At 46.3% G+C, this 27,310-nt stretch overlaps 1 protein-coding gene across 2 annotated transcripts in view; it reads left to right on the forward strand.

Annotated features, from left to right (window-relative positions):
* Snx29 (sorting nexin 29) overlaps positions 1–27,310 on the forward strand; it is a 389,041-nt gene that overhangs the window by 7,453 nt on the left and 354,278 nt on the right. For both annotated transcript variants that reach the window (XM_034506447.2, XM_076937433.1), the window contains exons 2-3: positions 8,996–9,057; positions 11,342–11,394. In XM_034506447.2, the coding sequence (XP_034362338.1) occupies positions 8,996–9,057; positions 11,342–11,394 (115 nt within the window). The remainder of the gene's footprint in view (positions 1–8,995; positions 9,058–11,341; positions 11,395–27,310) is intronic.

Raw genomic sequence — 27,310 nt, forward strand, 5'->3', positions numbered from 1 at the left:
TGAGAGCCAAGTTGCTAACACTCTTGAAATTTTGGAGTAAAGCTAGGTGTGGTGTCGCAAATTTTAATCCCAGCAGTTGGGAGGCAGAGGTAGAGGCAGAGGCAGAGGCAGATGGAGCTCTGTGAGTTGAGGCCAGCCTGGTCTATGTAGCAATTTCAGGCTAAGGCTACACAGTGAGAGTGTTTCAAAGGGAGAAAATGCCTAAAGAATCCTGAAATGAAGACATTAAAAGAAAGAATGAAGTATGGTGCTGTGGCTCAGTGGGTAGAGCACTTGCCTAGCTTGCCCGAGGCTCTGGTTCCACGATAGCATTACATAAGCCACGAGTGGGGTGTGCACCTGTAACCCCAGCACAGCACTCAGAGTGGGATACAGGAGGATCAGAGCCTGGGATAAATGAAACACACTCTTTAAAAACAAAAGGAAAAAGAAACAAGGTTGAGAAACCCTTGATACCAGCCCAGGTCATTTTATCATTACCATAGAATTTTGTTTTGCTTTCGTCTCTAACGTTTCCAGATAAAACGTTGCTCCATGGACTGCACATTGGTCAGGGCTGTGGACCGCACAATTATCCTGCAGTAATCCGTTTGCATATAGCACACATTTATCTATGGATCGCACTGAGGCTCACCTAGCCCTCTCTCCTCCTTTCCTTTTCTTCTACTTCCATGTTGTAAACAGTGGTGTGCAGGACAGGGTAGCTGTCTTAGGGTTTTATTACTGTGAAGAGAAAGCCTGACCACAACGACTCTTATACAGGAACACATTTAATTAGGACTGGCTTACAGCTGGGAGGTTTAGTCCATCATCCTCATGGTGGGAAACATGGCAGCACACAGGAAGACATGGTGCTGGGGGAGGAGCTGAGAGTTCTCTATCTGGATCCCACATATAACCATCTCTGCAGTGACACACCTACTCCAACAAGACCACCCCTCCCAATGGTGCCACTCCCTATGTCCAAGCACGTATGTCTGGGGCCATACCTATTCAAGCCATCACAGTAGCCTTCCTCTCTTTGCCTTATGTCTCTGATGTGATTTCCCAGAGCTGGCACTGATTGCTTCTGTGCAATCATACTAGTTGTACTAGTATGAAATGCTGCCAGGGTGGTGAGGCCCAGTAATGGCAGGCCATCAAAACACTCTTTGGATGGCAGCTTGCTCTGTCCCTTTTCACTCAGCAAAAGTCTGTATAACATTGGTGCCAGTTGAAGTGGTGTCAGCTTAGGGAAACAGTTTGCTGGGATGCTGGCAATCCATCAGCCAGTCTCTCTTGGTGGAATGTGGCAGGAGTTGTTTAAGCTGAGTCTGCAACATGGGACTAGGTAGAGTTGTATAATCAAAAGATTTAGGGTCATTTTTTTCTGGCTTCTGCTTACCTGGATCCAGGTTCTTAGGGAGTCGGCAGGACAATGCTTCTGTTCATTTCTCCTTCACAGGCAAGAGGGCTACCAGTAGCTCTTGGCTGCCATCCTGTCAAAGTGACACCAAGTCAGGAGTACTCCAGGAGAAGGTCAGGGTTGGCTGACTATGGAACTATCCTGTAGCTCATCCTTGTGAATCTGGTGGGCCAGATCTGTATCATAAACTTAGCCTAGAGTTATCTGTGTAGTCTATCTTGGTAAATTGTCTGTGTGGAGGAAACACTAGTATTGGCATCAGGAAGACCTCCTAGGGTGTGTGTGTGTGTGTGTGATGTCTGAGCAGAAACCTTAATGGGACAGAATTTGCTTAGGCTTTGCTCCAGAGAAGCTGGCAGGGCTGAGAGAGAAGAGGCTGTGTTTGGGTGAGAGGTCAGGCAGTGTGAAGTCTGGGGTTCTTTTCCTGGCTCTGACTACACGGGAGCCCTCAGGCCTGGTCCAGGTGCTTCTTCTGCCAGCTCCCCTGCTTGCTGGCCTGGGTCCCTTCTTGCCCTGGGGAGGAAAAATTCACTTTTGAGATTTATTTTATGTATATGGAGTTTTTGTTTGTTTTTGGTGCATATATGTCTATGCATCACATGATTAAAGAGGCCAGAAGAGGGCATCAGATTACCTAGAGCTGGAGTTACCGGTAGTTGCGGAGTTTGGTTGCTGGGAATCAAACTTGGGACCTCTGGAAGAGCAGCCAGTGCTCTTAACCACTGAGCCATCTCTCCAGCCCATTTATCTTTCTTTTCTGAAACAGTTTCAAGTGGCTCAGGCTGGTCTTGACCTTGTTATGAAGCTGAGGATGGTCCTTGAATTCCTGATCGTCCTGCCTCTAATTCCTAGTGCTGGGATTACAAGTGTGCACTTACAGTGTGGTATACCCATGCATGGTTAACCGGTTCTGGAGATCAAACTCTGAGTTTCAAGTGTGGACACAGGCTCTCTACCAGCTGAGATATCCCCAAGCCTGTTACATTTTTTTCTGTTTATGTTTATATAGTTGAGATTCTGCTTTTTCTTCCAACTTTATTTTTATTTTTTAAAGCAAACAGTCCAAATGACTGTGGTGGTTTGAATACAAATGGTCCCTACAGGCTCATACATTTGAATGCTTAGTTACCACCGAGTTTGAAAGGGTTAGCTGGATAAGGAGGCGTGGCCTTGTTGGAGCAAATGTGTCACATTCAAAAGCCCATTTCAGCCCCACCCCCACCCCCAGGGGGATCAGGATGTAGATCTCAGCTGTTTCTCGAGCACTGTGCCAGACCACATTCCCTGCCACAATAATAGTGGTCTAAAAGTGTAAACAAGCCCCCAGTTAAATGCTTTTCTTTGTAAGAGTCGCCTTACTCGTGACATCTCTTCAAAGCAATAGAGCAGTGACTGAAACCAGGATTGGGGTATTGCTGTGACAGGCCTGACCCTGCTGCTTGTTGGTGGAATGAGGACTTTGGACCAGAAAAGCAGTTGAGTGCTTTAAATGGGCCTCACTGGGCCATCCCAGGAGGAGTGTGGAAGGCAGCAGTGCTGAGAGTGGTTTCAACTGCAGGTCCCAGCTTCAGGAGTTTCAGAGGGGAAGGATGTTAGGTGTGTGTGTTTGTGCACGTGTGCGTGTGTTTGTGTGATATTTTGGCAAAGAATAGGTTTGCTTTTTGCCCTTGTCCTAAAAATCTGCCTGAGGCCAAGTTGAAGAGTTTGGATTCATGGTATTGGCAGAAATGTCAAGACAGGCTAGTTTCAGTGGTCATTGGGACTCACTCATAGGCAGGTCTGTGATGAAAGGGAGCAAGCTGGACAAAGAGAGGTACAAAGGTTTGTTTGTTTATTTTGGTATTTTCTTTTTGTTGTTGTTGCTTGTACAGTTTGAGGAGACCACCAACCTCCTCTAGGAGATAAAAGATTGAAAAAAAAAAAAAAAAAAGCCCGATGCTTAATGAAATAAGGGGAGTATTGATCGTAGGGTAAGACCCCACCGACAGAGCTTTAGATCTTAGTCTTTCAGTTGTTGCCCCTTTGACTCTTGGGTCTGCCCTGGGCACTTTAAGCTCTTCAGCAGCGTGCTTAGTCTCTACTGCTTCTACACTACAGGGGGAGGGGGAGGGAGAGGGAGAGGACAGGACAGGACAGGGTCTTTCTGTCTAGCTCTAGCTGACTTAGGACTTACTGTGTAGCTCAGGCTGACCCCAAATTCATGACAATCCTCCTGGGATAGTTTACGGATTTAAATGTGCACCACTAAGCCTAGCTTCTCTAATTCATGATGACGAAAAACAAAAATAAGGAACAAGGGCCAACTGTGTGCCGGGCGGTGGTGGCGCACACGGTTAATCCCAGCACTTGGGAGGCAGAGGCAGGCGGATCTGAGTTCGAGGCCAGCCTGATCTACAGAGTGAGTTCCAGGACAGCCAGAACTACACAGAGAAACCCTGTCTTGAAAAACAAAAAGCAAACAAACAAAAAGAAAAGCCAACTGTGGCGGTATTTGCCTTTAATTCTAGCATTGGGGGGTGAGGGGAAGATGGGGGGTGGCAGAGGCAGGGAGATCTCTGTGAGTTTGAGGCCAGCCTGGTCTACAGAGTGAGTTTCAGGCTAGCCAGTACCCCTGTGTCCAAAACAAGCAAACAAGCAAACAAGTCAATAAAAAGTCTCCAAGGGGCTAGGGATGTATTTCACGGGAGAGTGCTGGCCTAGCATGCAGGAGACACATCAAGTCTGCAATTCCAGCATGCTACAGATAGAATGGGGACCAGGATCATCCTCTGCCCAGCCAGTTCCTGACCTACCTGGGCTAGATGAGGGCTTGCCCTTGGGAGAGGAATTGACCCTGGGTGTGAGGGTTACTGACACATACTTCAGAGTAAGGTCTTTCAACAGTTCCTGAACCCTCATACTTAAGCACTATGTGCCTTTCTATGAGGATCCTGGCCACCAGAGAGACAGGTGCTCTCCCTAGGAAACTAGAAGTGTATAAAAGGGAGTTCAGAGTGCTGCTTGGTGCTCCTTCCTTGGGAGCAATCCTCCTGTAGTTGTTTGATTGCCTTGAAATAGTTTCCCCCCCACCCCATCCTACCCACTGTGGCAGGCCTTCTCATAAAATATTTTATCAGTATGATGCAGAGTTAAAGTTGAGCAACCAGCACCATTTATAATGTGTGACTAGCACCTCTGTCCTGTTCTAAAAACGTGTTCATAACCTAAAGGAAACCCTGCATCCACAGAGTTGTTCCTGCCCCTAACCTCCACAGACTGGATTGGGTTTATCTGTCTGCTCCTTCCCGGTGTGAGGAGATAACTCAAGCTCTACTTGCTCAATCTTGTTGCCAAGGTGGCAGTAGGACATGGTTTGAACCTATTAGGAATCTAAACAGGACATTAAACATTACCTCTAAAAGGACAAGGACAAAGAAAGGCCACAGGGTGCCATTTGAACTAGATTGTGGCATTTCACATGACCATGTAGTATCATATGTGGAGCTATGGAGGCATTCTCTAGGGTGCTGGGGATGGAACCCAGGAAAAGTGTTCCATCACTGAGCCAAACTGCTGTTAGCTGAAGTTGTCCCTGGAGATGGCAGGAAGACCAGGGTTCACCTCTGGGGTGTAACTTTGCAATGGGTCAGGGTTCGTAGTGGGCTGTTATTACAGGTGGGTCACAGACAGATGTGGTGCCAATGTAAATGTCTTTCCCCCCCAGCCTTAGTTCTACTTCTTGAGTGAGCCCTTTCTCCTTTCATGGTCAAGGGTGGTGTAGACTGGTCATTTATTGACCTGGCCCACAGTTGGGACTTGGGGTAGTGTTAACTTGATACTCTTCTTGTGTGGTTGTGATGCTGGGAGCTGGAGGGCTCTTCTGGGGCTTTGATGTGTGTGTAAGCATGAGTGTGCTACATTCTCTGGTTTGTCACTGTAGACGGTGAGGAAACACTTTGTGTTTCTGCCTGCCAGTCTGTGCAGGATCCTTCTGTTTGGATACTGCAGGCCTAGAGCTCACAACATCATGAAGGAGCCAGTGTCTTGAGAGGGGAAGTGACTGCCCTGTCACATGGCCAGCAAGTGTCCTGGCTAGGATGAGGACTTATGTCTTGTGACTTTCCTGCTGAGTGTTACTCCTTTCACAGCCAGGGACCTCTCTCTCTACTTCCTGCTGCTGATTTGTGGCCTTGGAGTCACCTGTTTGTCCTGTACCCTGGAGACTCTCTTTTCATATCTTTTCAGGGATAAGATGGCCACAGTGCCCTGCTGAGATCAGGGTAGTCTCACTGGGATTCATGCCTGTGGAGACCACAGCCAGGGATCGAGCTCTAAGTTGAGACCTGCTCAGCCTCGGGGTGTGTTTTCACAGGGTGCATGAGGACCTGAGTTGAGATGCCTAGCACCATGTGAAAACACCAGGCATGGTGAAGTACAGAAGAGGCGTCCATAGGTGGACCCCTGGGGCTCACTGGATAGCCAACCTAACCTAATGCTAAAACCTATGGTCCAGGGGAAGACCCTGCTCAAAACAACAAACAACAAACAAACAAGCCCATGTAGATGGCTCCTGAGGAATGACACCTAGGTTGACCTTTGGTGTTCATATGCATATGCACACACATGTACCTGAACATGCACAAACATACATACCTTTCCAAGTGCACACAGTAGTAGTAGCTGACTAGTTGAATGACAGTCTAGTGAGAGGATAGATATTCTCTCTCTCTCTCTCTCTCTCTCTCTCTCTCTCTCTCTCTCTCTCAAGAATTACTTATTTTATGTATATGAGTATACTGTAGCTGTCCTCAGACACAGCAGAAGAGGGTGCCAGATCCCATTACAAATGGTTATGAACCACTCTGTGGTTGCTGGGAATTGAACTTAGGAGCAGTCAGTGCTCTTAACCACTGAGTCATCTATCCAGCCCTCTTTCTTTCTTTTTATTTATTTTTTATTTTTTAGTCTCATAAATTTCTGTTATGAGAAAAAAAACCAGTAGGAGCACTTTTATGGTTAAACTGTCATTTCTAGTTGTCAGTGTCCAGTGTGAGGAATCCTTCGGTCTAGAGCTTGGAAAAAGGAAGGAGGAAAGCTGTAATTTCCTTCTGTTTTGGTGTTAGGGGGATGGGCAGAGAGCACCCCTTCTGCTAAGTGAAGAGAGAGTTGTGGAGAAGCACAGCTGTGAAGGATCTGCACTGCCTGGAGACATGCTTCCAGATGCTCTCTTGCCTGATGAGGATGCAGCGTAGGCTTGACCTTATCAAAGGCTCTTCCAGAAAAAGGACTTGTTTTCTTTCTTTCTTTCTTTCTTTCTTTCTTTCTTTCTTTCTTTCTTTCTTTCTTTCTTTCCTTTCTTTCTTTCTTTCCTTTCTTTCTTTCTTTTTATTTTTTATTGGATATTTTATTTACATTTCAGATGCCATCCCCTTTCCCCATTTCCCCTCCCTAGAAAACTCCTATCCCATGCCCCCTTTTCCTTTTTGCTTTTATACAATTTCTTTAAAATGTTAATCAAAGGCTTTATAAGTTTGGTAATGCTCAATCAGAAGTGTAACCCAATACCCAACCTAGATATATCAACTATCTTTGACTGGTGGAGACATGTGAACATCTGCCTCCATGTCCCCTACTACCCCCACCCCTTTCTCTCTCTCATCACCTAGCTTCTCCTCTCCTTCTTCTCCTCCTCTCCTTATTCCTTCTCTTCCTCTCCGTTCTCCTCCCACCTTAGCTCCTCCTACATATCACCCTTCCTGTTAAAATAACACTTTTCTCTCAAAATACAATTAGAGCATAATTATACCAATTTGTACCAGTGAGGTACAAGATAGGACTTGTTTTCTTGAGTGTCTCTGTTTCACCTCCAGGCTTCGAGGAAGGCAGCCATCTTGATGTGATTCCAGCACAGGCTTTGGAGGGGCAATGTTGTCCATCAAAATCACACTTGGACCAGTTAGTGTCCAGGTTAAAACAGATTCTTAGCCTGTAGCCTGCTGGGAAGGACCATCCATGACTGGCTGCTGTGCCAGTCTGTCTGATGGTCCTCCTGTCCACCTCCACCCCAGTCAACTTCTAGTCCTGTCTGTGGTCCTTCTGCCTGCCCATTGCCCTCTAGTCCTGGAAGACAGAAGCTGAGCTTGTCTTGTCTCATCCTCTCCCCTAGCTGCTTGCTCTGCTTGGAACAGACCCCTCCATGTGTTTCTATGACTGCTGCTTTTCTTTATAAAGGGCTCAGCTCATATGTCACCTGTGCAGAGAACCCATACATTGTGCTGGCCTCCGTGGCTTCTGTCCTTCCTCATTGTTCCTTCCTGTCTCCGTCACTCTCAGTGTGCTCAGGCACTGACTCTTCCTCCGTGAGAAAGTGACTCTTCACACCTTCCACTCTCACTTCTCTCACACTCTTCCTGCTGTGACCCAGGATGGAAGCCCCTGGGGAGCAATTCCATCCCTGTTCAGAGTGACTGCTCTGTGGCTGGGGCATTGTTATCCACAGACTTAACTTGTTGATAGGTGCCACCTTGCCTCTTGTGGACAGACGTCTATACCATGTGTCAGTGGCCTGTCTATTGCTGAAGGTCCTTTTCCCCAGACCTTTTTAATAAAAATTGCGTGTATTTTGTTCTTGTGGGAATTATTTGGGAATTCATTTGATTGCAAAAAATAGCTCAAGCACCTATGTAGGTTTGGAGAACTTAGCAACTCGGAGCACCCAGGAGGGCGCCTTTGCGATTCTCTCGGCTTTTCCTCCAGGCATGTGGTTTAATGGACAAAGGACTGTTCTGCTTCATCTGAATGCATAAGACTCAGGCATGAGGGTGGAGGAAGGCTGAGGCCCTTCCTACCGGTTCATAAGGCGTAGCCTACCAGAAGCCTCCAAGTGCACACTCCTGCCTGATTCTCATTGTTAAGCTATTGGTGCTTGTTCATTTTTGAGACAGGGTTTCAGGTAATCCAAACTGACCTCCAGCTCCCTGCGTAGCTGAGAATGACCTTGAATTCCCCATCATCCTGTTTCCACTCTCCAAGACTGGGATTACAGGTGTACCCACCATTCTGGTTCATGAAGTGCTGAACCCAGGGCCCCGTGCATACTAGGCAAGTATTCTACCACCTGCCATTTTATACTCCTGGCTGTCAAGGGGATCCCTACTCTCCAGGACACATTTGACAGTGTGTGAAGCCAACTCAGTTTTGTGTGTGCCACTAATGGCACCCAGTGGATAGAGGCCAGGGACACTGTTGAATTTCCTGCAGTACCAGTAGTATCTATCACAGCAGAGAAATCAGGACCATTCAGGACACACTCATTAAGTCTGGGAAAACAGTTTTCCTCTGATGGAGTACATTGCAGTTATTGCAGTAGATTGTCAGATGTCAGAAACTTTTATTTTATTAAAGACAGGGTCTTTCTATTTAGTCCTGGATATCCTGGAACTTGCTAGTTTTGTAAATCAGGCTGGCCTCAAACTCACAGAGATCCTCCTGCCTCTACCTCGGGAGTGCTGGGATTAAAGGCATGTGCCATTATGTTCAGCATCTCGTGTCAGAAAGTCTTAATCAGAGTCTAATTGTCCAATAGAAGTAATTAAACCCCATGTATTCTAGGGTCGCAGAACGATGACAGAAGGCAATTCCTGCTGGAGCGGCTGCTGGATGCAGTGAAGCAGGTAAGGACACATACCACAGCTTTTTGTGTGAGTGTCCATAGTCAGCGTGATGTCACCTCTTCCCTTTTATGTGCACAGGCTTATTTTGTGTCTGGGAATGGTTTTGTATGTTTGCTTGTTTGACTGGGTATCACCAACAGGTTGCCCAGGCTGGCCTTGAACTCTTGCCTCAGCCTCCCATCCTGGGATTACAGGTATGTACCACCATGTTCAGCTGTAGTTGAGATGGTTGAGCAGGGAAGGCAGTGAGAGTGGGGATGGAGGAAGTCATTAGTGTTCAGGGGACTCCATCCTTCAGCATTGACTGTCTTCATTGCAGAGTTTGGCTCCCAGCAGACTTGTTTTAGGGCAGCTCTTCAGAGGTGCTGGCTTGGACTTAGGACCCTAAAAGTGCAAACGCAAGACCCTAGGCCTACGGCCACACCCAGGAGCCTCAGTTGCCAGTAGTTGTGCTGGCTTCCTGCGAGGCTGCTGCTACTGCTGCTGCTGGCTGTGGCACTGGCTTGCCTGACACTGTAATGTTCGCTGTCCTCACGTGTCCACTGTGTGCCTGGCTCTCAATGGAGGAGTTCCTGCCATTGTTTCCACTGTAGAAGTCAGGGCACGGAAGGAAACTCCAAGATCAGCAAGCAAGAGAGCTGGAGCCAAACCTGAGACTCGAAGAGCCCCCTTTTAGGAAGAGAATATTGACATTTATTTCCATGTCATTATAAGGGGGGACTAGTTTAACAGGTTATGGGTTAAATGTTGAAGCGGGCCCAGAGAATCCAGTATTTGCCCCAAAACTTGAGGGAACCTGATGTGGTGAATGGGTCCAGGCAGTTCCAGCTCTTTTCAGCTGCCAGACTTTCTGAGCATCCTTTCGCTGGTTAGATTTTAAGCTTGATACAGGTTAGAGTCATCTGGGAAGAGAAACCTCAACTGGAAAAACTGCTTCCTTCAAATTAACTGAAGGCAAGTCGGTAGGGCATTTTCTTGATTGATCATTGATGTGGGAGGCCCAGCTCACAGTGGGCGGTGCCACCCTTGGGCAGGTAGTCCTGGGTGCTGCAAGGAAGCAGACGCAGCAAGCTATGTGCAGTCAGCCAGTCAGCAGTCTTCCTCTGTAGCTTCTGAGCCAGTTCCTGCTCTGACTTCCTTCCACGAGGCACTGTGATGTGGACACATAAGATGAAGTAAACCCTTTGTCCCCCAAGCTGCTTTTGGTCAATGTGTTTATAAACCTAAGACATTCCTCTTTTTCCCTGGAGTCTAGCTTTCCCTCTGCACAGGGATGCTGGATGAGTTGCATGTGTTAACATGGGTAGAGTTTGGTCTGTGCTTAGTCTGGAAAATGAAAGAAGGGGCAGGGCAGGGAAGTGGGTCCAGTGGCTTCCATGTAGCACTTAGACACAAATGGGGGCTTCTGCTCAGAGCTGCTGTGTTATTTTGATGAATTGAACTGTTACATTTTTCTTAAATTGCAGCCAGCTTTACTGATATTTATTGATATGTCTATCATTTGCCTATAGTTAAAAAGTACATGGGGTGTGTACTGTGTCATGAATTCTGATAATAGTGTCCTTTTTAGATTATGTGTAATTTTTAATCCTAAATCTATGTATCATGGAGGTCTGCTATCCATAAGCAGAGACTCTTTGTCTTTACCCTGAATAGTGAGCTGGGAGTGTGGTGTACGATGTGATCCCAGCACTTGGGAGGCTGAGGCAGGAGGACTGCTGCATTTGGTCAGGGCTACAGAGTGAGGCTGGCTCAGAGCAAACAACAAGGAAAGAGGTGGTGGGGGATGGTGAAGGTCAGGGGCACGGTGGATGATACGCTTTATAGGTCTGTTTTTCAAAAGACTGCTTTCCCATCCACTCAGCCTGGCGGAACTCCTCACCCAGGTAGCTGTCCTTTGACACAGTTTACCTTCTTTAGTACTCTGTCAAGAAGAGTCATCAGCACAGAGACAGAGAGGTTCTCAGTGCCATCAGCAAGAGCGCTGTGATCTCCAGCTGCTGCTGCTGCTGCTGCTTTCTGAGTCGCTGTGGTGCCTGCATTCCTGTCTGCTTAGTTCACCCACTTCTCTGAGTCAAGAGGGAGACCAGGGCTTCCTTACAGAGGAGTCTGGGGATGCCATGCTGGCTTCTTACCTCTGTGAAGCCCCAGGGCCTGGGCCACTCTGACTCTCCCAAGGCCCTTCTGGCCTCTGTCCCTGCTGTATGTATCTGACGTATGTGTGGCTGCTCTGTGATGCTGCCCTTCCACCACCGACCCACCTCAGCAGTCTCTTTCTCTGCAGTGCCAGATCCGCTTTGGAGGGAGAAAGGAGATCGCCTCAGATTCGGACAGCAGGTGAGTAGATCACTCCTCTGTCCTCCTCTTCCTCTTCCTCTTCCTCTTCCTCTTCCTCTTCCTCCTCCTCCTCCTCTTCCTCTTCCTTAAATCCTTTATTTAGTTGTCCTTTGGAGACATAGTTTTACTACATAGCCCATGCTGTTCTTAAAAAAAAAACTTTTAAAAATTTACTATAGTGTGAGTGCAAGTGCTCACAAGCCACAGTACACGTGTGGAAGTCAGAGGACACATTTCGGGAGTTGGTTCTCTCCTTCCATCTTGGCATCTGGGTCAAACTCAGGTGGACAAGCTCAGTGGCAAGTGTCTTTACCTGCTGACCCATCTCACCCTTCCCCCTCCACTGTTAATGGATTCAACCTCCTGCTGACTTAGCTCTCCCAGCCCTGGGTCTGCAGACATGTGTCACCATGCCTAGATAATAGGCCATTTTCAAAACCTCTTCACCATTAAGGAAAAGGTGCCAAGAAATGGAGGCTGCTGGGTCTGCCTCTGCAGCAGGAGGGGCAGTGACAGCTTCCACTGTGGGTGGATAGCCACTGCCTAGTGATATGCTTCTACTTTCCTATCTTCTCCTTCTAGACATCTGTTCTACTTGCAGTGCCTTTCTATATAAGGTTATTTCCATGATGATTTACAGTTGGGAAAGCTCAGAAACCTAAATACTCAGTGATTAGAAAATAGGTATCACTTACAGTGCATCTACAAGATGGAGTGATGTCCAAACCAGGCTCCGTGTCTCAGCTCTGTAACCCAGCTACCGAGGGGGATCACGAGTTCATGGACCATTCGGCTATGTTGTGAGTTCAAGGCCAGCATAGGCAGCTTAGTCCCTGTTACTCAAACCAAACCACTACCACTACCACCACCACCATCACCATCACCATCACCACCACAACCACCACCACCACCACCACGAACAACAAAAATAGCCCACTTCTAGCATATATGAGACTTTGTGTTCAATTCCTAACTCCACAAACATAGCAAAGAAGCAAAAAGTGATATTCACAGAATTTCCTTTAAGTAGGAAGTGCATGTATATGCAGTAATTTAAAAATTCTGCATGTAGGGCCCATGAGATGGCTCAGCAGGTAAAAGCACCTGTCGCACACCAGATGATACATCCTAAGGACCTACATGGTGGGAGGAGAGAATCAGATCCTGCAGATTGTCCTTTGACTGACACATATCTGCCATGGCATGTGTGCAGCTATAGACACACAGACACAGATAGACACATAGTAAAATGTAATAGAAATTATGTTTGTAGTAAACAGACGTATGCCACAGCAGTAACTAGAGCAAGCTATAAAAGTATATGAACACACATTGATTTTAAGCAAAAAATTACAGCAAAAATCACCCCCTCCACTCTATATCACCAAGATCTGAACATAAGTATTTTTCAGGATAATAACAGGATTTTAATATTTCCTGATATTTGTTTAATATATTCAATGTATTTTCCCATGTGTCCCTTTTATGGTGAAGGAAAGCCCTTAAGCTTATCAGTGACACTTGTGGCCCAGAAAAGGCTAACAAGTTGTCCATATTTCTCATGTTGGCTGGTTGCATGCACTTGGCCCAGCTGAGGTCACAGGTGTCCAGTGTTCCTGGAATTGCTCTGTGATGTCATGTGCCCTGTGGCCCAAGGAGAGACCAGAAGACATTCTTCCTCAGTCCTCATCCTGCCTGATAAGTATCTAATCCTCAGCCTGTGAGCCTGGCCTCCCCTTCCCCATCTGTCTCTTCTTTTCTGTGAAACTTTACCAGCATGAGCAGTGCACAGAGCCTGGTGCAGGGGAGGGCTGCCCTCTCTCCCTTCCTAGGTTTCCCTCTGTGACACTGAACATCTAGCAAGCTGTGCATCTCGGTGTTTTATTGAGTCTCTTATCTGTCTTCTGTCACACTGCCAGCTCTGAGCCCACAGGGATATTTGGCTGTATTGATTGTTGATATATCTGCACAGCCTGACAGCTGTGATGGTCCCTCTTATCTCTAATGCCAGCCCCTGGGCCCAAGAATACTTTGTCTGTACCCCATGCACCGTGGGAGCTGTCTGGAGATGTTTGAGTAGCTCATTCCCATGGCTAAGCTCAGCAGATTTCTTCATGCACAGCCATAGCACCTAAACGGTGTTCTGGAAAGATCTTGTATCCCAAGGAACGTGTGTCCTGTTGTCCTGTAGAGGGTGTTCAGTGTCCACGACATCTCCATGCCTGTGAGCTTTGAGGGCAGAAGGGTTGCTTCTTATTTATTTAGTGTGTGTAGTATGTATGCACTGAAATTTGAAGACCATTTGTAGGAGTCAGTCCTCTCCTTCCACAGTGGGTTCTGGGTATTGAACTTGTGTTGTCAGACTTGGTGGCAAACTCTTTACTTGCTAAGCCATCTTTCAGCCCTTGTTTTTAATTTATTTATTTTAATTCTTTGAAAATTAAGTTATTTAGATATATTACATGTTAGTGTTTTACTTTCATGTATACATGTGTATCATGTGTGTGTACCTGTTGTTTTCAGAGGTCAGAAGAGAGTTGAGGATGGAACTGGAGTTACGGATGATTTTGAGCCACATGTTGGTGCTGGGAACTGAATCCTGGTCCTCTGTAAGAAAAACAAGTGCTCTTAACTGCTGAGCCATCACCCTAGCTTCTTGCTAGCCCTTGTTTTCCTTTTATGGTAAGGTCTTGCTATGAAGCTCAGTCTGGCCTTGAACTTACGAACTTTCTGTGTCCACCTGCCCCAAGTTGCACCAGCCATTTGGGCCTGCCAGACCTTAGAGTGTGGACATGTGTTTTGGCATCGCACTGTTGCATAGTGTTAACTGATGTTTCCCCTCAAGGTCTGATTAAGGGATCTACCCTTTGTCAGAACAGGGGACCTCATTCTGGAACTTAGGGTCTACCTGCGTTAGAAGGATCTGAAGGCTTGTAAATTCATGATGGTGATTTCAGATTCCAACCTAGGTCTACAGATGTGAGCAGAGTGTTTGCTTGGAGAGCTCTTGCTTGTCCAGAACTCTGTCTCCTCTTGTCCCATTCTCCCAGTGTTGGGATCACAGGTGCGATCACAGAAGTTGTGTCTTTAGTAAACATTACCTTAAAAGAATAACAGGAGAGCTGGGTGTAGTGATCCCAGCATGTGGGAGGTAGAGGCAGGAGGATTATCAGTTTAAGTTATTTTGGCTAGATTGCAAGTTCAAAACCAGTTTGGGCTATGTGTGGCCCTGTTTCAAAAACAAATAGACTAAAGAAACCAGTTACAAACTGGTGAGTCTGGTGAACTCGAAGCTTCTGTCTAGTAGTTGTTCTGAGTCCTGGTCTGGTATGCAGAGTTAATTAACAAGTGCTTATCCTGTCCTGACCAGGGTGTCCTGTCTGTGAAATGTGTGCACATATATGTGTATTTACTTTTCTTCATCTTTGAGTATAATGCCATTTGTAGGAGTTGATTGAGTACATTTCCTGAGAGGCATCTGAACATGTCAGATGAATGTGTTCCTATGTAACAGCTGCACTTTTTCTTATGTGAAATCTTAACTTAATTTTTTGCTGTAAAGAAGGCTCAGCAGGTGAAGACTCTGGCTGTGGCCCCTGATGACCTGAATTTGACCCCAGGAATCCAAATGGTAAAAAGAGAGAACAAACTCTCATGATTGTTCTTTAATCTACACATGCTTGCCACGGCAAGTGTGTGCCAGCACACGTGCACACACACACACACACACACACACACACACACACACACACACTGTACATTTTTTTCAAAGATATTGTTGGATAGTAGAATTAAGAAAGTTAATTTCTGGGCTGGAGAGATGGCTGAACAGTTTAAAGCGCTTAGTGCTTTTGCGAAGGACCCAAATTTGATTCCTAGCACCTATGTCAGGTGACTCATATATGCCTCTAACTTTACTACCGGGGGATTTGATATCCTCTCCTGGTCTCTGTTGGGTACCAGGTACACACATACACACACACACACACACACACACACACACACACACACACACACACACAGAGAGAGAGAGAGAGAGAGAAAGTGGAGAGTACTGGTCATCACTGGCTGTTGCTTGGCTGCTGTATTGTTACTGCATCTTAGTACAACCTAAATGCAGTAGCATCATGCCTTTTCTGAAGATAAAACAGACTCAGAGAGGGAAAATAACAGTGCCCTAGGCAGTGTGTTAGTGTTCCAGTTCCTGCAAGAAGATAACACTTTGACTCATGGCTTCAGAGGTAACAGTTCCCAGTGGCTGTATCTGAGGCATGGAGGGTACAAGCTGCTCACTCCTGTTCCAGGAAGCAGAAAGGGCTCCTGAGAAGGGACAAGGGGCATGGTGTGTCCTTCAAAGATTGCTCCAGTGACCTGTGACCAACTAGGCCCTGATGCCTAAGGTTTCTATAATCCCCCAGTAGTGCTACCCAATTACATGTCCATTAGTGGATCAATGCTTTGATGAGGTCACATCCCTTTTGATCCATTCATTTCCCAGAAGTCCTAGGGCATCTGCTGTCCTGGGGATCAGTCATGAGGGTACTTCATGTCTAATCATGACATTTAGACATTGTGGCTATGTTAGGACTAGAGTTGGACCCCATCTTGAGCTCTTCTGTATCTGGCAGCTCTACATCTGTGAGTTCAGCTGTAGACAAAAACATATTAGAAAGGCAGGGGATACAGGTCAGTGGTAGAACATGTGCTTAGTTGGGCAAGGTCTTGAGTTCTATGCCCAGCAATGCATCTGTGCTGAACATGTACAAACCTCCCTAGGCATACTCAGTAACAACCGTCTGGCCAGCATTTACAGTTAGTGGGCATTATAAACAATTCAGAGAAGATTTGAAGTTCATGGGAGGATGTGCAAAGATAACACACAGACACTACACCAGCCTATACGAGGGCTTTCAGTGTCATGCATTTCTACACGCACAGGGTTCTGGGAATGGTCCCTCACAAATACTGAGGGGTGAGGATGTAGGATTGTCTTTCTGTAGTGCCCATTTAGTGATCAGGTTGATTTTGAAGTTGGGGTTTCAAAAGCCTTGCCTTCTCCCATATGGCACCCCCTCATTTCTAAGTTCTGGTCTTATTTGTAAGGTGTGTAGCTGCAGGTAGCCACCTTCACTGTTCTTGTGAGACACTTCACCTCCACAGAGTGTTGGCTGCCATGCTGAGACAGCAGTCTTGCAGCTGCTTTCAGGTCTCCACTGCCTGCTGCTTTTTTGAGCTTTAATTCACAAAACATATTATTCCCTTTTCCCCCTTTGTAGTCAGATCCTCAGCATACTTGCCTGACATGGAACATTCTCTGTCTTTCTCTGGAGATCCTCCCTAACAATCTCCAGTACCAAACATGCCAGCTTTATTAGACCCCAACTTAGAAGGCGTGACTTCCTTCTCTCCCTCCTCCTCCTCCTCCCTCCTGGTATCTGCCAAGATCTACAGCTAATGAAGTCATCTGAGGTTTCAAAACAGCAGGGTACATCTGAAAAGGTGCATGAGTCACCTTTTCACCTGTGACAATGGGCTTTGCTTCAGAACTCTACCCAAATGTGGATTCTCTACCACCTGTCTGCTGTTCCTGTCACACTCCCCAGCATCTTCCACAGTCAGGGAACTCAACAGGTCAATGCTGGTGCTCAGCTCTGGCCAGCTTATTTGGTCTGGGATTCCAGCCTATGAGATTGTGCACCTCAGGGTGGGCATTTCCTCCTAAATTACTTTACTTGGAAACACCTTCACAGGTACACCGGGAGCTGTGCTTCTAAACTGACTCTAAATCTAGTCACATTGGCATTGGGGATTAACTATAACCAGGAGTGGTGTAGCTGGAATGTAGTAAGCTCTCAGTTCCCTGGACTGGCTGCCTGAGAGTAAGTTGGCATTCAAGGTCCAGTTAGGAATCATGCCCCTTCTCTGGGCCTCCAGGCTCTTTCCTGGATTACCCAGCCTGAGCATTTCATGGGCCTTGTTGTTTGTGAGGAGTGCCCAATGGGAGGATGTTATTTCACGTACTTCTGGGAACCCTTCCCTTTGGGAATACAGGCTGTGGTTGCCCGCTTGCCATTCAGCTTATGATAGCTGTCCATCACATATTGATGTAGGAAGTCTACTGAAAGAAGACAGAAGGACAGAAGAAATGAATTGTAAGCTTTGAAGATGTTTGCTTTGGCTCTCAGGTATGATGGGTGTTGGAAGACTTCTTTCCATGTGACTCCAGGCACTTTTCTTGTGTGTGTGTTTTAATGGAAAAACTGCCACTTCTTTCTCTGTGCTGGTCAAAGAACTCGGGCCCCACACATGCCAGCAAGTGCTCTACCTCCAAGTCATCCCCAGCCCTAATACAGCTTCTTGACTAGGTCTCCTCACACATGGCTTTAAGGGTCTTCTCCAGGGCTTTAAGAGCCAGAAGCTTCTAGGGGACAGTGGAGGATTAGAAGGAACTTGGGATTTTAATTTTTAAATTTAATTTATTCTTTGACAATTTCATAGAAGTATGAAATGAAGTTTATTTTTCTGTTATGTGTATGGCTGTTTTGCTTGCATGTATGTCTATGTACTATGTGTATACCTGGTATCTGCAGAGACTGAAAGAGGATGACAAATCCCTTGGGACTGGAGTTACAGATGGTTGTGAGTCACTGTGTGGTGCTTGAATTAAACCTGGGACCTCTGGAAGAGCAGTCAGTGCTCTTCACTGCTGAGCTATTTCTCCAGCCCTCCAGGAATGGCCCCTGAGTAGGAATGGCCTGGATGCCAGAGTAAACACCAGCTGTTCACTCAGGAGTCTCCCAGCTCCCTGCTGGGTGCTGGCAGGAGGGTCTGGCTGAGGGAACTCTGAGACCCTGTTGGCTTCTGCACTGAGAAGGGGTATTTATCATAGGAATGAACATACTTGTTAGCTTTGTCTACATGTTGGAATGTCAGTCCATTTGATGGCACTGTATAGTCTGACAACGTTTGTGGCAAGATTATTAGTTTCACCTTAGGCCAGTTGTTCTCAAGATGCTTTTGGTGGGGGTGGAGGTAAGGGTGGGGGTGGGGCCCATGACCCCTTCATAGGGGACACCTAAGACCTATGGAAAACAGGTATTTACATTACAATTCATAATAGTAAAAATTTACAGTTGTGAAGTAACAATGAAAGTAACTTTATGGTAGGGGATCACCACAACCTGGAGGGACTGTACTGAAGGCTGGCAGCGTTAAAAAGGTTGAGAACTACTGCCTTAGGCTGTAGCAGGGAGGAGGGATGTTTTCTTTACCACAGACTTGAAAGCTTCATCAAGACCAAGATTGGGATGGAGATTTGGGTAGTGGAGTGGAGCATGGAGCCAGGCCTGGTTCTGTAAGCACACATCTGCCCTTTCTTCCTTATCTGTGCTGCCCAAGTGAGAGGTTTGTGTCACTGCAGGTGTTCACCGCAGACTCAGATGCTAAATGTCATGAGAGTAAATTCCTTTCAGGTCCTTCCCAGGCTCAGTGATACTGGGGGGAAAGACTTGGCTTGGTATGAAGTGGAACTAAATGAAATGGCAAATATTTGATCATTTCTGACCTACAAAAATGTTAGCTTGTTCAGAAGATTTCAGAATAATATGTTTCTTACAGCTCAATCTTTAAACCGTGCATGTTTTAGTCAACTGGCCCTGGCAGAGTCAGAATGTAATCCTTAAATCACATTTACCTTAGGAATAGTCTGTACTTGGTCACATGGTGCTAGTCACAGTAACAATAAGTCGAACTGAAGACAAGAGAGAAATGCCAGCGAGTCCTCAGGCACAACAGCAGTTGCTAAGATGCTGGGAGGGAAGTCCTTTGGTACTGGAGCAGCTATAAGCTTGGGGGTTGACTCGATGCACAGTGTTCCACAATGGACCTGCGTGTGGTGGGGACAGGCAGAGGCAGGGAGGGAGTGGTGCTGTCTGAAGGTTTTGGTCTTGTGAGGTTACCATAGCAAGATCCAGAGGTTCTCCTGTGCAGGGTGGAACAGCATTCAGAAGTGTAGCTAAGGCTTGCCTTTCCCTTCAGACAGGTGCTGTCCTAGAGGGGAGTGGTGGCCATTGCTGGGCTCCGCGTCCCAGCAGCTTCTCAACCCTGTCTGTTACTGCCACTTGTTCATCTTTGTTTCCTCTAAGAACAGCTTCCTTCTGTGGCTTATAAAACGTGTCACGTGTCCAGTCTGCCAGTCACCCTGGTGGTGCGAGGCTTTAGTAGCTCGGACTAGTTTGCCTTCTCCTGGATCTGCTGGCTGGAGGTCAGAGGCTAAATGCATCGCCGTTCTCTGTGGACAGCAGAACACTGGGTAGCTTCCCTTCAGTTAGAGAAATGAGGAGTGCAGGGCAGTAAAGAGCACAGGGTTTGATGCCAGCATTGCCCAGTCCACACCATGCCCTGTTGGGCTGTTCCTGACTCGCCTGTTTCCCTGTCTGTGGGGATAATACAATAGTCATGTGGGGTGTGAGTCAGCCATGTGCAGCCCTTAGCACTGGCCTGGGGAGCATCAGTTTTATTCTTTAGCAAGTGTGTTTGCCATTCTAATTACACATGAGGTGTCCTCACACTTGGTGGACCCTCTTGTGTATGTGTGATGTTCTTTTTACCTGTTGAGGAATTAAAAATAGCTGAACTAAAACAAAAAACACCTTGTGGGAGGCAGAAAAACAAAGCAGATGTTGTTCTTCTCTGTGGTTTTTTTTCTTTTTTAAAAAAGATTTATTTTATGTGTATAAGATTTTATTTTGCTTGCATGTCTGTCTGCAGTATGTATTGTGTGTGCATGTGCATGTGCACGTGCGTGTGTGTGTGTGTGTGTGTGTGTGTATGTGTGTGTGTTGCACAAAGAGGTCATGAGAGGGAGTCGGCTCCCCTGAAACTGGAATTATGGACAAGTTGTGAGCTACCTTATGGATGTTTAGGAACCAAACCAGAATGCTCTGCCAGAACAAGTCCTTTTGATTGCTGAGTCATCTTTTCTCAAGCCCCTTTGTGATGCTCTTAACCTGTGAGGAAAAAGTCACATACATCCCCTGGACATTTAGGAAAGAGATGGCTTATATCAACCAACCTCCCTCCCTCCCTCCCTCCCTCCCTCCCTCCCTCCCTCCCTCCCTCCTTCCTTCCCTTCTTCTGTCCTCCTTCCCCCCCTTTCTTTCTTTCTTTCTTTCTTTCTTTCTTTCTTTCTTTCTTTCTTTCTTTCTTTCTTTCTTTCTTTCTTTCTAGATAAGGTCTCATGTAGCCTAGGCTGGCATTGAGCTCCCTATGTAGACGAAGGTGACCTTGAACCTCAAGCCTCTACCAGTTGAGTGCTGGGATCACAGGTGTGGCTTACATAGGGCTGGAAATTGAAACTGAGGCTTGCATGCACTTTCAGCAAGCACGGCACTAGCCACATCCTAGTCCTCAGAAGGTTTTAAAAAGCATTTCCCCATTTTATATGTCTGGGTTCGTAACATGACTCTTTAATGTGTCACCTGGTGCCCACCAGCCTCTTTTTAATTGAAGGTGTTTCTCTTATTAGGCTGGTATGTCTCCTGGGCTTGCTTAGTTGGATCTGCTGTCTCCCCCACATAGGCTTTTTATTTTTACTTTATATTGGTGTTGGAACCAAGTCTGCCACGCTTGCCATGCAGGCATTTTACCACAGTGGTGAGCCGCTAGGCCTGCGTGGTTTTGTCTTATTAACAAAATTAGAAAAAAAGTATTTTGTACATACAATACTGGGGTTGTAATCCAATGCCTTGTACATATTATGTAGGTGTCCTGAGTCACATCTTCAGCCCAGGCTAGTGTTGAACAAGTGGTCTTGTAGCTTCTTCTCTTTGTGCTAGCAATACAACCATTTATTCGCACACTTGGCTATGAGGTGATTCCTTCCTAGAAAAAGATTATTTTTAGCAGATGTGGAGCTCTTGGATGTTTAAAAAATCTGAGCACATTTTCATATCTAAATTTAAATAAACATTTATCTAGGGTGTAAGGGATGGTTGCTGAGTGAGCAGCGTGTGAGCCTCATTCCCCTCTCACCTCACTGTCCTGCGGATGGAGGTGAGAGGCAGCTAGCGTGCAGCATGGGCTCTGGGGTTGACATACCTTCAGGACTACCGTGGCACTAGTCACTGACAGCTGGCTGTGGAATATGGACTGTGTTAGTCTCTCCTGTAAGACAAACGGGAAGATAATGATTCTCTCACTTCCGAGGACCAGGTGATACTTAGCTATAGTGGCAATTGCTGCTCAGACTCAGTAAGAACTTAATGGATTCGACACTTTTGCTGTGTAGATCAGGTTAACCTTGAACTCACAGAGATCCACCTCCCTCTACCTCCTGAGTGATGGGATTAAAGTGAGCCACCATGCCCAGCCTGCATTTTTATTTTACATCAAGGATGCACCTGCAGTGTCAATGAGAAGTCAGAAGACTGCTCATCACCCTGTTGTTGAGGGCTTTGTTGGAGGGCATTGTACTCGTTGGAGACATGGACACTGAGTCTGGCCATGTAAACTGTGGTGACAATCATAGTGACCTGCCTCTGTTAGAGGCAAGCCTGTGGGGCATCTTCTTGATTAATGACTGATGTAGGAGGCCATCCCCCTGTGGGCATTGCCACCCCTGGGCAGGTGGTTCTGGGATACATAAAAGAGCAAGCCTAGCAAGCAGTGGGGAGCAAACAGTAAACATCACTCTCATGATCTCCGCAGCACCTCTCTGGCTCCTGCCTTAAGTTCTTGCCCTGATGTCCCTTCATGATACACTATGAGATCTAAGCTGAAATAAACCCTTTCCTGGGGTTGCCTTCAGTCACAGCCTTTCCAGCAACAAACACAAACTAGGACAGGAAGTGTGGTGGTTTATCTCAGCCATCCAGTTGACCGGAACCAGGATCACCTGTGGGCCAACTGGGCTACTCTTGATTAGATTAATTGAGGTGGGAAGGCCCATGAATTGTGTGCGGCACCGTTCTCTGGGCTGAGGTCCCGGACTGTATGAATAGAAAAGTGAGCATTTGCTGTTGTTTTCTGCTTCCTACTTTGGATGCACTGTAACTAGCTGCCCTAAGCCCCACAGGATACACTGTAACTAGCTGCCCTACACCCCACAGGATACACTGTAACTAGCTGCCCTACACCCCACAGGATGCACTGTAACTAGCTGCCCTAAGCCCCACAGGATGCACTGTAACTAGCTGTCCTAAGCCCCACAGGATACACTGTAACTAGCTGCCCTATGCCCCACAGGATGCACTGTAACTAGCTGCCCTACACCCCACAGGATGCACTGTAACTAGCTGCCCTAAGCCCCACACAGTGCCTTCCCTATCATCATGAACTACACTGCTGAACTGTGTGTGCAAATAAGCTCTTTCTCCCTTAAGTTGATTTTGTCAGAGTATTTTATCACAGCAACAAGATATAAACTAAGATAGGAACTACTCAAGCCCTTGTGGTAAGGGCATTATTACTATTATTATTCTAACAGCGTATTATATAGTCTGGACTTACCTTGAACTCCTTGTGGGCCAAGGATGACCTTAAACTTCTGATCCTCCTGCCTGTACCTCCTGGGTGCTATACCAACATGCACAGTTTATATGGTGCTGAAAATGGGCTTCATGCATGGTAGGCATCTGCCACCAAGCATATCCCCATTTTCTACCTTTGTCCACTATGTACTGATTCTTACAATGATGTCATTCATATGTACTGCTCTGGACCAGAGGAGGTGGAATTCCAAAAAGCACTGTTTATTCTGGTCATGCTGTAAAGCTGTTGGAAAGAAAGCAAAGACTAATGGAGTAATAGTCTGGTTCTTTGTTTATCTTGGGTCAGTAAGATGGCTAACATGGTGAGGCTGGGGATCAGCTCATTCTGTAAAGTGCTTGCTGCACAAACATGAGAACATGAGTTCTGATCTTCAGCACTTAAGTACAAAGCTGGGAATAGCATTGCGTGCCTGTGACCCCAGCACTTGGGAGACAAACTGGAGGATCCCTAGAGTTTTCTGGCCAGCTAGCCTAGCAGAGGTACTGAGTGCCAGGTTCCATGAAAAATCCTGTCTCACATGTAAGGTAGGAAGTTCCCAAAGAGTGGCAACTCAGGTTGACCTCTGGCATCTATATAAACATAAACCTGTGTACATGTACACGCATAAATACACACACACACACTCACACATACAGAACACACATGTGCACACACATGTGTACATAAACCCATATGTATAAGCACATACATATACAAACACATACATAAACATATACACATACCCATATACACAAGCACACACTTGCACACACATACATACATGAGTACATACATGCATTTGCCGTTGTTTTCTGCTTCCTGGCACACAGGTGTATTTTCTCAATTGAGAGTCCCTTCCCAAGTGACTCTATTTTGTGTCAAGCTGACATACAACTAGCCAACATACCCTTTTGTCTATACTTGAAATAGCTACTCTTGGGCCATTGAGATGGCTCAGCAGCAGGTAAAGACACTTGCTACCATGTCTTATAACCTGAGTTTGATCCTTGGGACCCTGATGGTGGAAGGACAGAACCAAATCCCACAAATTGTTTCTGACCTCCACATGTGTGCTGTGGCATGTGTAGGTGTGCATGCGCACTAAAATAAATCAAATGAAATAAAATACCGTTTGATGTCTTTGATTGCAGTATTTTTATTTGTGTTTTCTAAGCATCTTATTGTATGTTTACTTTGTGTGTGGCGTGTGTATACTACAGCACATGCGTAGAGATGAACAGACAACTTCGGGGAGTCTGTTCTCTTCTCCATTTGAATCCTGGGGATTGAACTCAAGTCTTCAGGTTTGGATGCAGGTGTGATTCCCACTGAGCTAGCTTGCTGGTCTGAAACATGCTACTCTTTATTTGTATGTTATTTGTATATTTGCTTTCTTAAAATTTCACGTAATCCATATATGTAGGATGTGTGGTCCATTGTTGAGGATAATATTTAAAACAGCGGCACCCAATCTGGCTTGTTCTTAAGCAGCCGCCATGTTCCTGACTAGACAAGGCCTGAAGCCAAGAGCGGCAGTGTGCTCCGCTGCTCGGCTCTGTAGCAGCTCAGGCCAGCCAGAAGCACCGGCCCTTGGCACCCATGAGACACCTGCGTGGGAGATGGCGCTGGCACTCTACCACGTTGTCTCTGCAAAGCTTGGCTGAGTCTAGATAATACCCACCATCCCGCGGTACGGGGTAGAATGAAGACTCTTAATACTTAATGATTATATTATGTTTATATATTTGGTAATGCTCATGCCCACACAATTAGAGTTGTTACCCAATACCTAACCTTAAGATATAAATTATTGCCGGGCAGTGGTGGCGCACGCCTTTAAGCCCAGCGCTTGGGAGGCAGAGGCAGGTGAATTTCTGAGTTCGAGGCCAGCCTGGTCTACAGAGTGGGTTCCAGGACAGCCAGGGCTACTCAGAGAAACTCTGTCTCCAAAAACCAAAAACCAAATATATATATATAAATAAATTGTTACCCAGGACTGTTTTGGACCCATGCGTGGTTCTCCATGGCTGCTACCTCTCTCTTCCCTCCTTCCTTCATCTCCTTGCTCTTCCTCTTTCTCTCCCCTCTCCTCCCACATTAGCTCCTCCCAAATTACCAAGCTTTATTGTAAAATGTAGCAGATATCCTGCTATAGTCCATGTCAAATGGTCATTGTGTTTGTGACCTGGCTTGAGCAAGGGTGGTTGATTGACGGCATCTTGCCTCTGTACTACAGCTGGTGCTGTTCATTGGTGGATTTTATGGGTACTATTGATTCAATGTTAATGTACCATTTAACATGTTACATTGGGGTTACAAATGGGGATAATCTTGTTTAGTTTTGAGGTTGCATTTAGTTTTCTCTAAAAGGTCTTAGTGTGGGGTCTGGGATGTGGGTCAGTGTTCCTACCTAGTATACTTGAGGCCCTAAGCTTGATCCCTAGTACCACGTCCTCCACAACCTCCACCTCCACCATCTCCAATACCACCACCACCTCCACCACCACCCCTACTACCACCGCCATCACCACTTCACCTCCACCATCTCCACCATCTCTACCACCACTACTACCTGAGTGTGTACCTTGGTGTATATCACCATGCCTGGTTTTATGTGGTAGATTGAACTCAGCTTTGTGCAAACATCTAATGTTATTAAGAACCTCACTCATTAAGAACATGTTCCAACTCATTAACTTGGATGTAAATTGGGTGTGATAATTTCATTGAGGCAGTCAGCCTTCCACAGTGAAGTTAAAGAACATTTAGCAGAGAGAATTCTGGGAAATACAGACTCACCTAAGAAAATGTAGCATGGAGGAAAGCCGGTGCTTGTTTGCTGTTGTATGAATTAGCACCTTACATGCAAAGGCAGGGAACAATCAAAACCTTCCCTGACGTGGTTCTACAGGGAGCCTCTCTGTGTGTGCACACTTGAAGTATTAGATCGAAAGTAGACACATGCCTAGCTAGGTCAAACAGAGAGGCCCACAGGAACCTAGAGCCTGTTGACATGGAATGGCCTCTGACTTGATGTCATGATAAGTAATTACAGAGTAGCACTCAGCTGGGGTTTTCTGCTGTGTTAGCTTAGTTGTGACCTGTGTGTGTTTGGGAGGCAGGGCTTCTGGTGCCACTGAACCCTACAAACCTAGGATTGCTGCTTGCCTGCATTCCATTCCTCTCAGGGGCCTGGTTTTATCTGGAGCTGGTCAGGCAGTTACTGACTTATGCTTTGGAGGCAAGCAAAGTGCCAGGGATTGTTAAACGGATGATTGAGTTTCCCAGATTCACCTGAAGCTCGAGGCTTCAGTTAATAACACACTCTAGAGTTGTTTTTTCTAAGATCAGGCCCTGGTCTGGCTCCAATGTTGGTTTCTGTGGATTTCAGGTAATTCTGTGTCTGCCCCAGCTTTCAGGAAGCCCTCAAATACTTGCCTGCCTGCTGCAGTGTGCAGAGGAGAGGCAAATACATGGCTAATGCTGAGGACTACTTCTGCCCCAGAGAAGGATGTCTCATTGTGGGTGGGTCGGTCCTGAAACCTGTGCCTTGTAATCATGGAAAAGTACAAGGTGGGGGGGGGCACATAGTGGGTTCCAGACCCCTCCTGGCTACAGAGGGTCCGGGAAAGACAAGCTAGGAGGCCAGGAGTTAGGTTTGGAGATAATAGAACCTTCCTCACCATGTCTCATAATGTTGTTGGAGATGTTACTGAAGTAGGTGTGAAGATGGTTCACCACCCACAGAGTGATTACCCTTGGACAGGACTGGTGATGGGTAGAGTTAAATGCTGGGTGGTTTAATGGCCTTTGCACTGGGCTCCTTTGTCTAATTTGCTGCCTGTTGTCATAGTGAGGTCAAAACTCCAAAGCTACTACTATCTGGTCACAGAATGTTGACCTGGGCATATGCAGTTTCACTCCACATGCTACCCTGTGGAATTCCTTCCTAGTTCTGAGGAACTGGAATGTTCTTACTTTTCTCCCTCAGCAGTGCAAAGGCTCTAGGATGGGGCCCTCTCTGTCTCCTTTATGTTTGTTCCTTCTCTCTCTCTCTCTCTCTCTCTCTCTCTCTCTCTGCCTTTCTCTTTTCTTTCTTTTTTTTTTTTTTTTTAAGATTTATTAATTTTATTTATATGAGTACACTGTAGCTGTCAGACGAACCAGAAGAGGGCATTGGATCCCATTACAGATGGTTGTAAGCCACCATGTGGTTGCTGGGAATTGAACTCAGGACCTCTGGAAGAGTGAGCAGTCAGTGCTCTTAACCTCTGAGCCATCTCTCCAGCCCCGCCTTTCTCTTTTCTTAAAACCATTCATTCATTCATTCATTCATTTGTTGCAAGTCTCACTAAGTAACCTTGCTTGGCTTGAAGTTTGCAATGCA

The sequence above is a fragment of the Arvicanthis niloticus genome, chromosome 6 (assembly GCF_011762505.2).
Source record: "Arvicanthis niloticus isolate mArvNil1 chromosome 6, mArvNil1.pat.X, whole genome shotgun sequence".
In the NCBI taxonomy this organism is placed as follows: Eukaryota; Metazoa; Chordata; class Mammalia; order Rodentia; family Muridae; genus Arvicanthis; species Arvicanthis niloticus.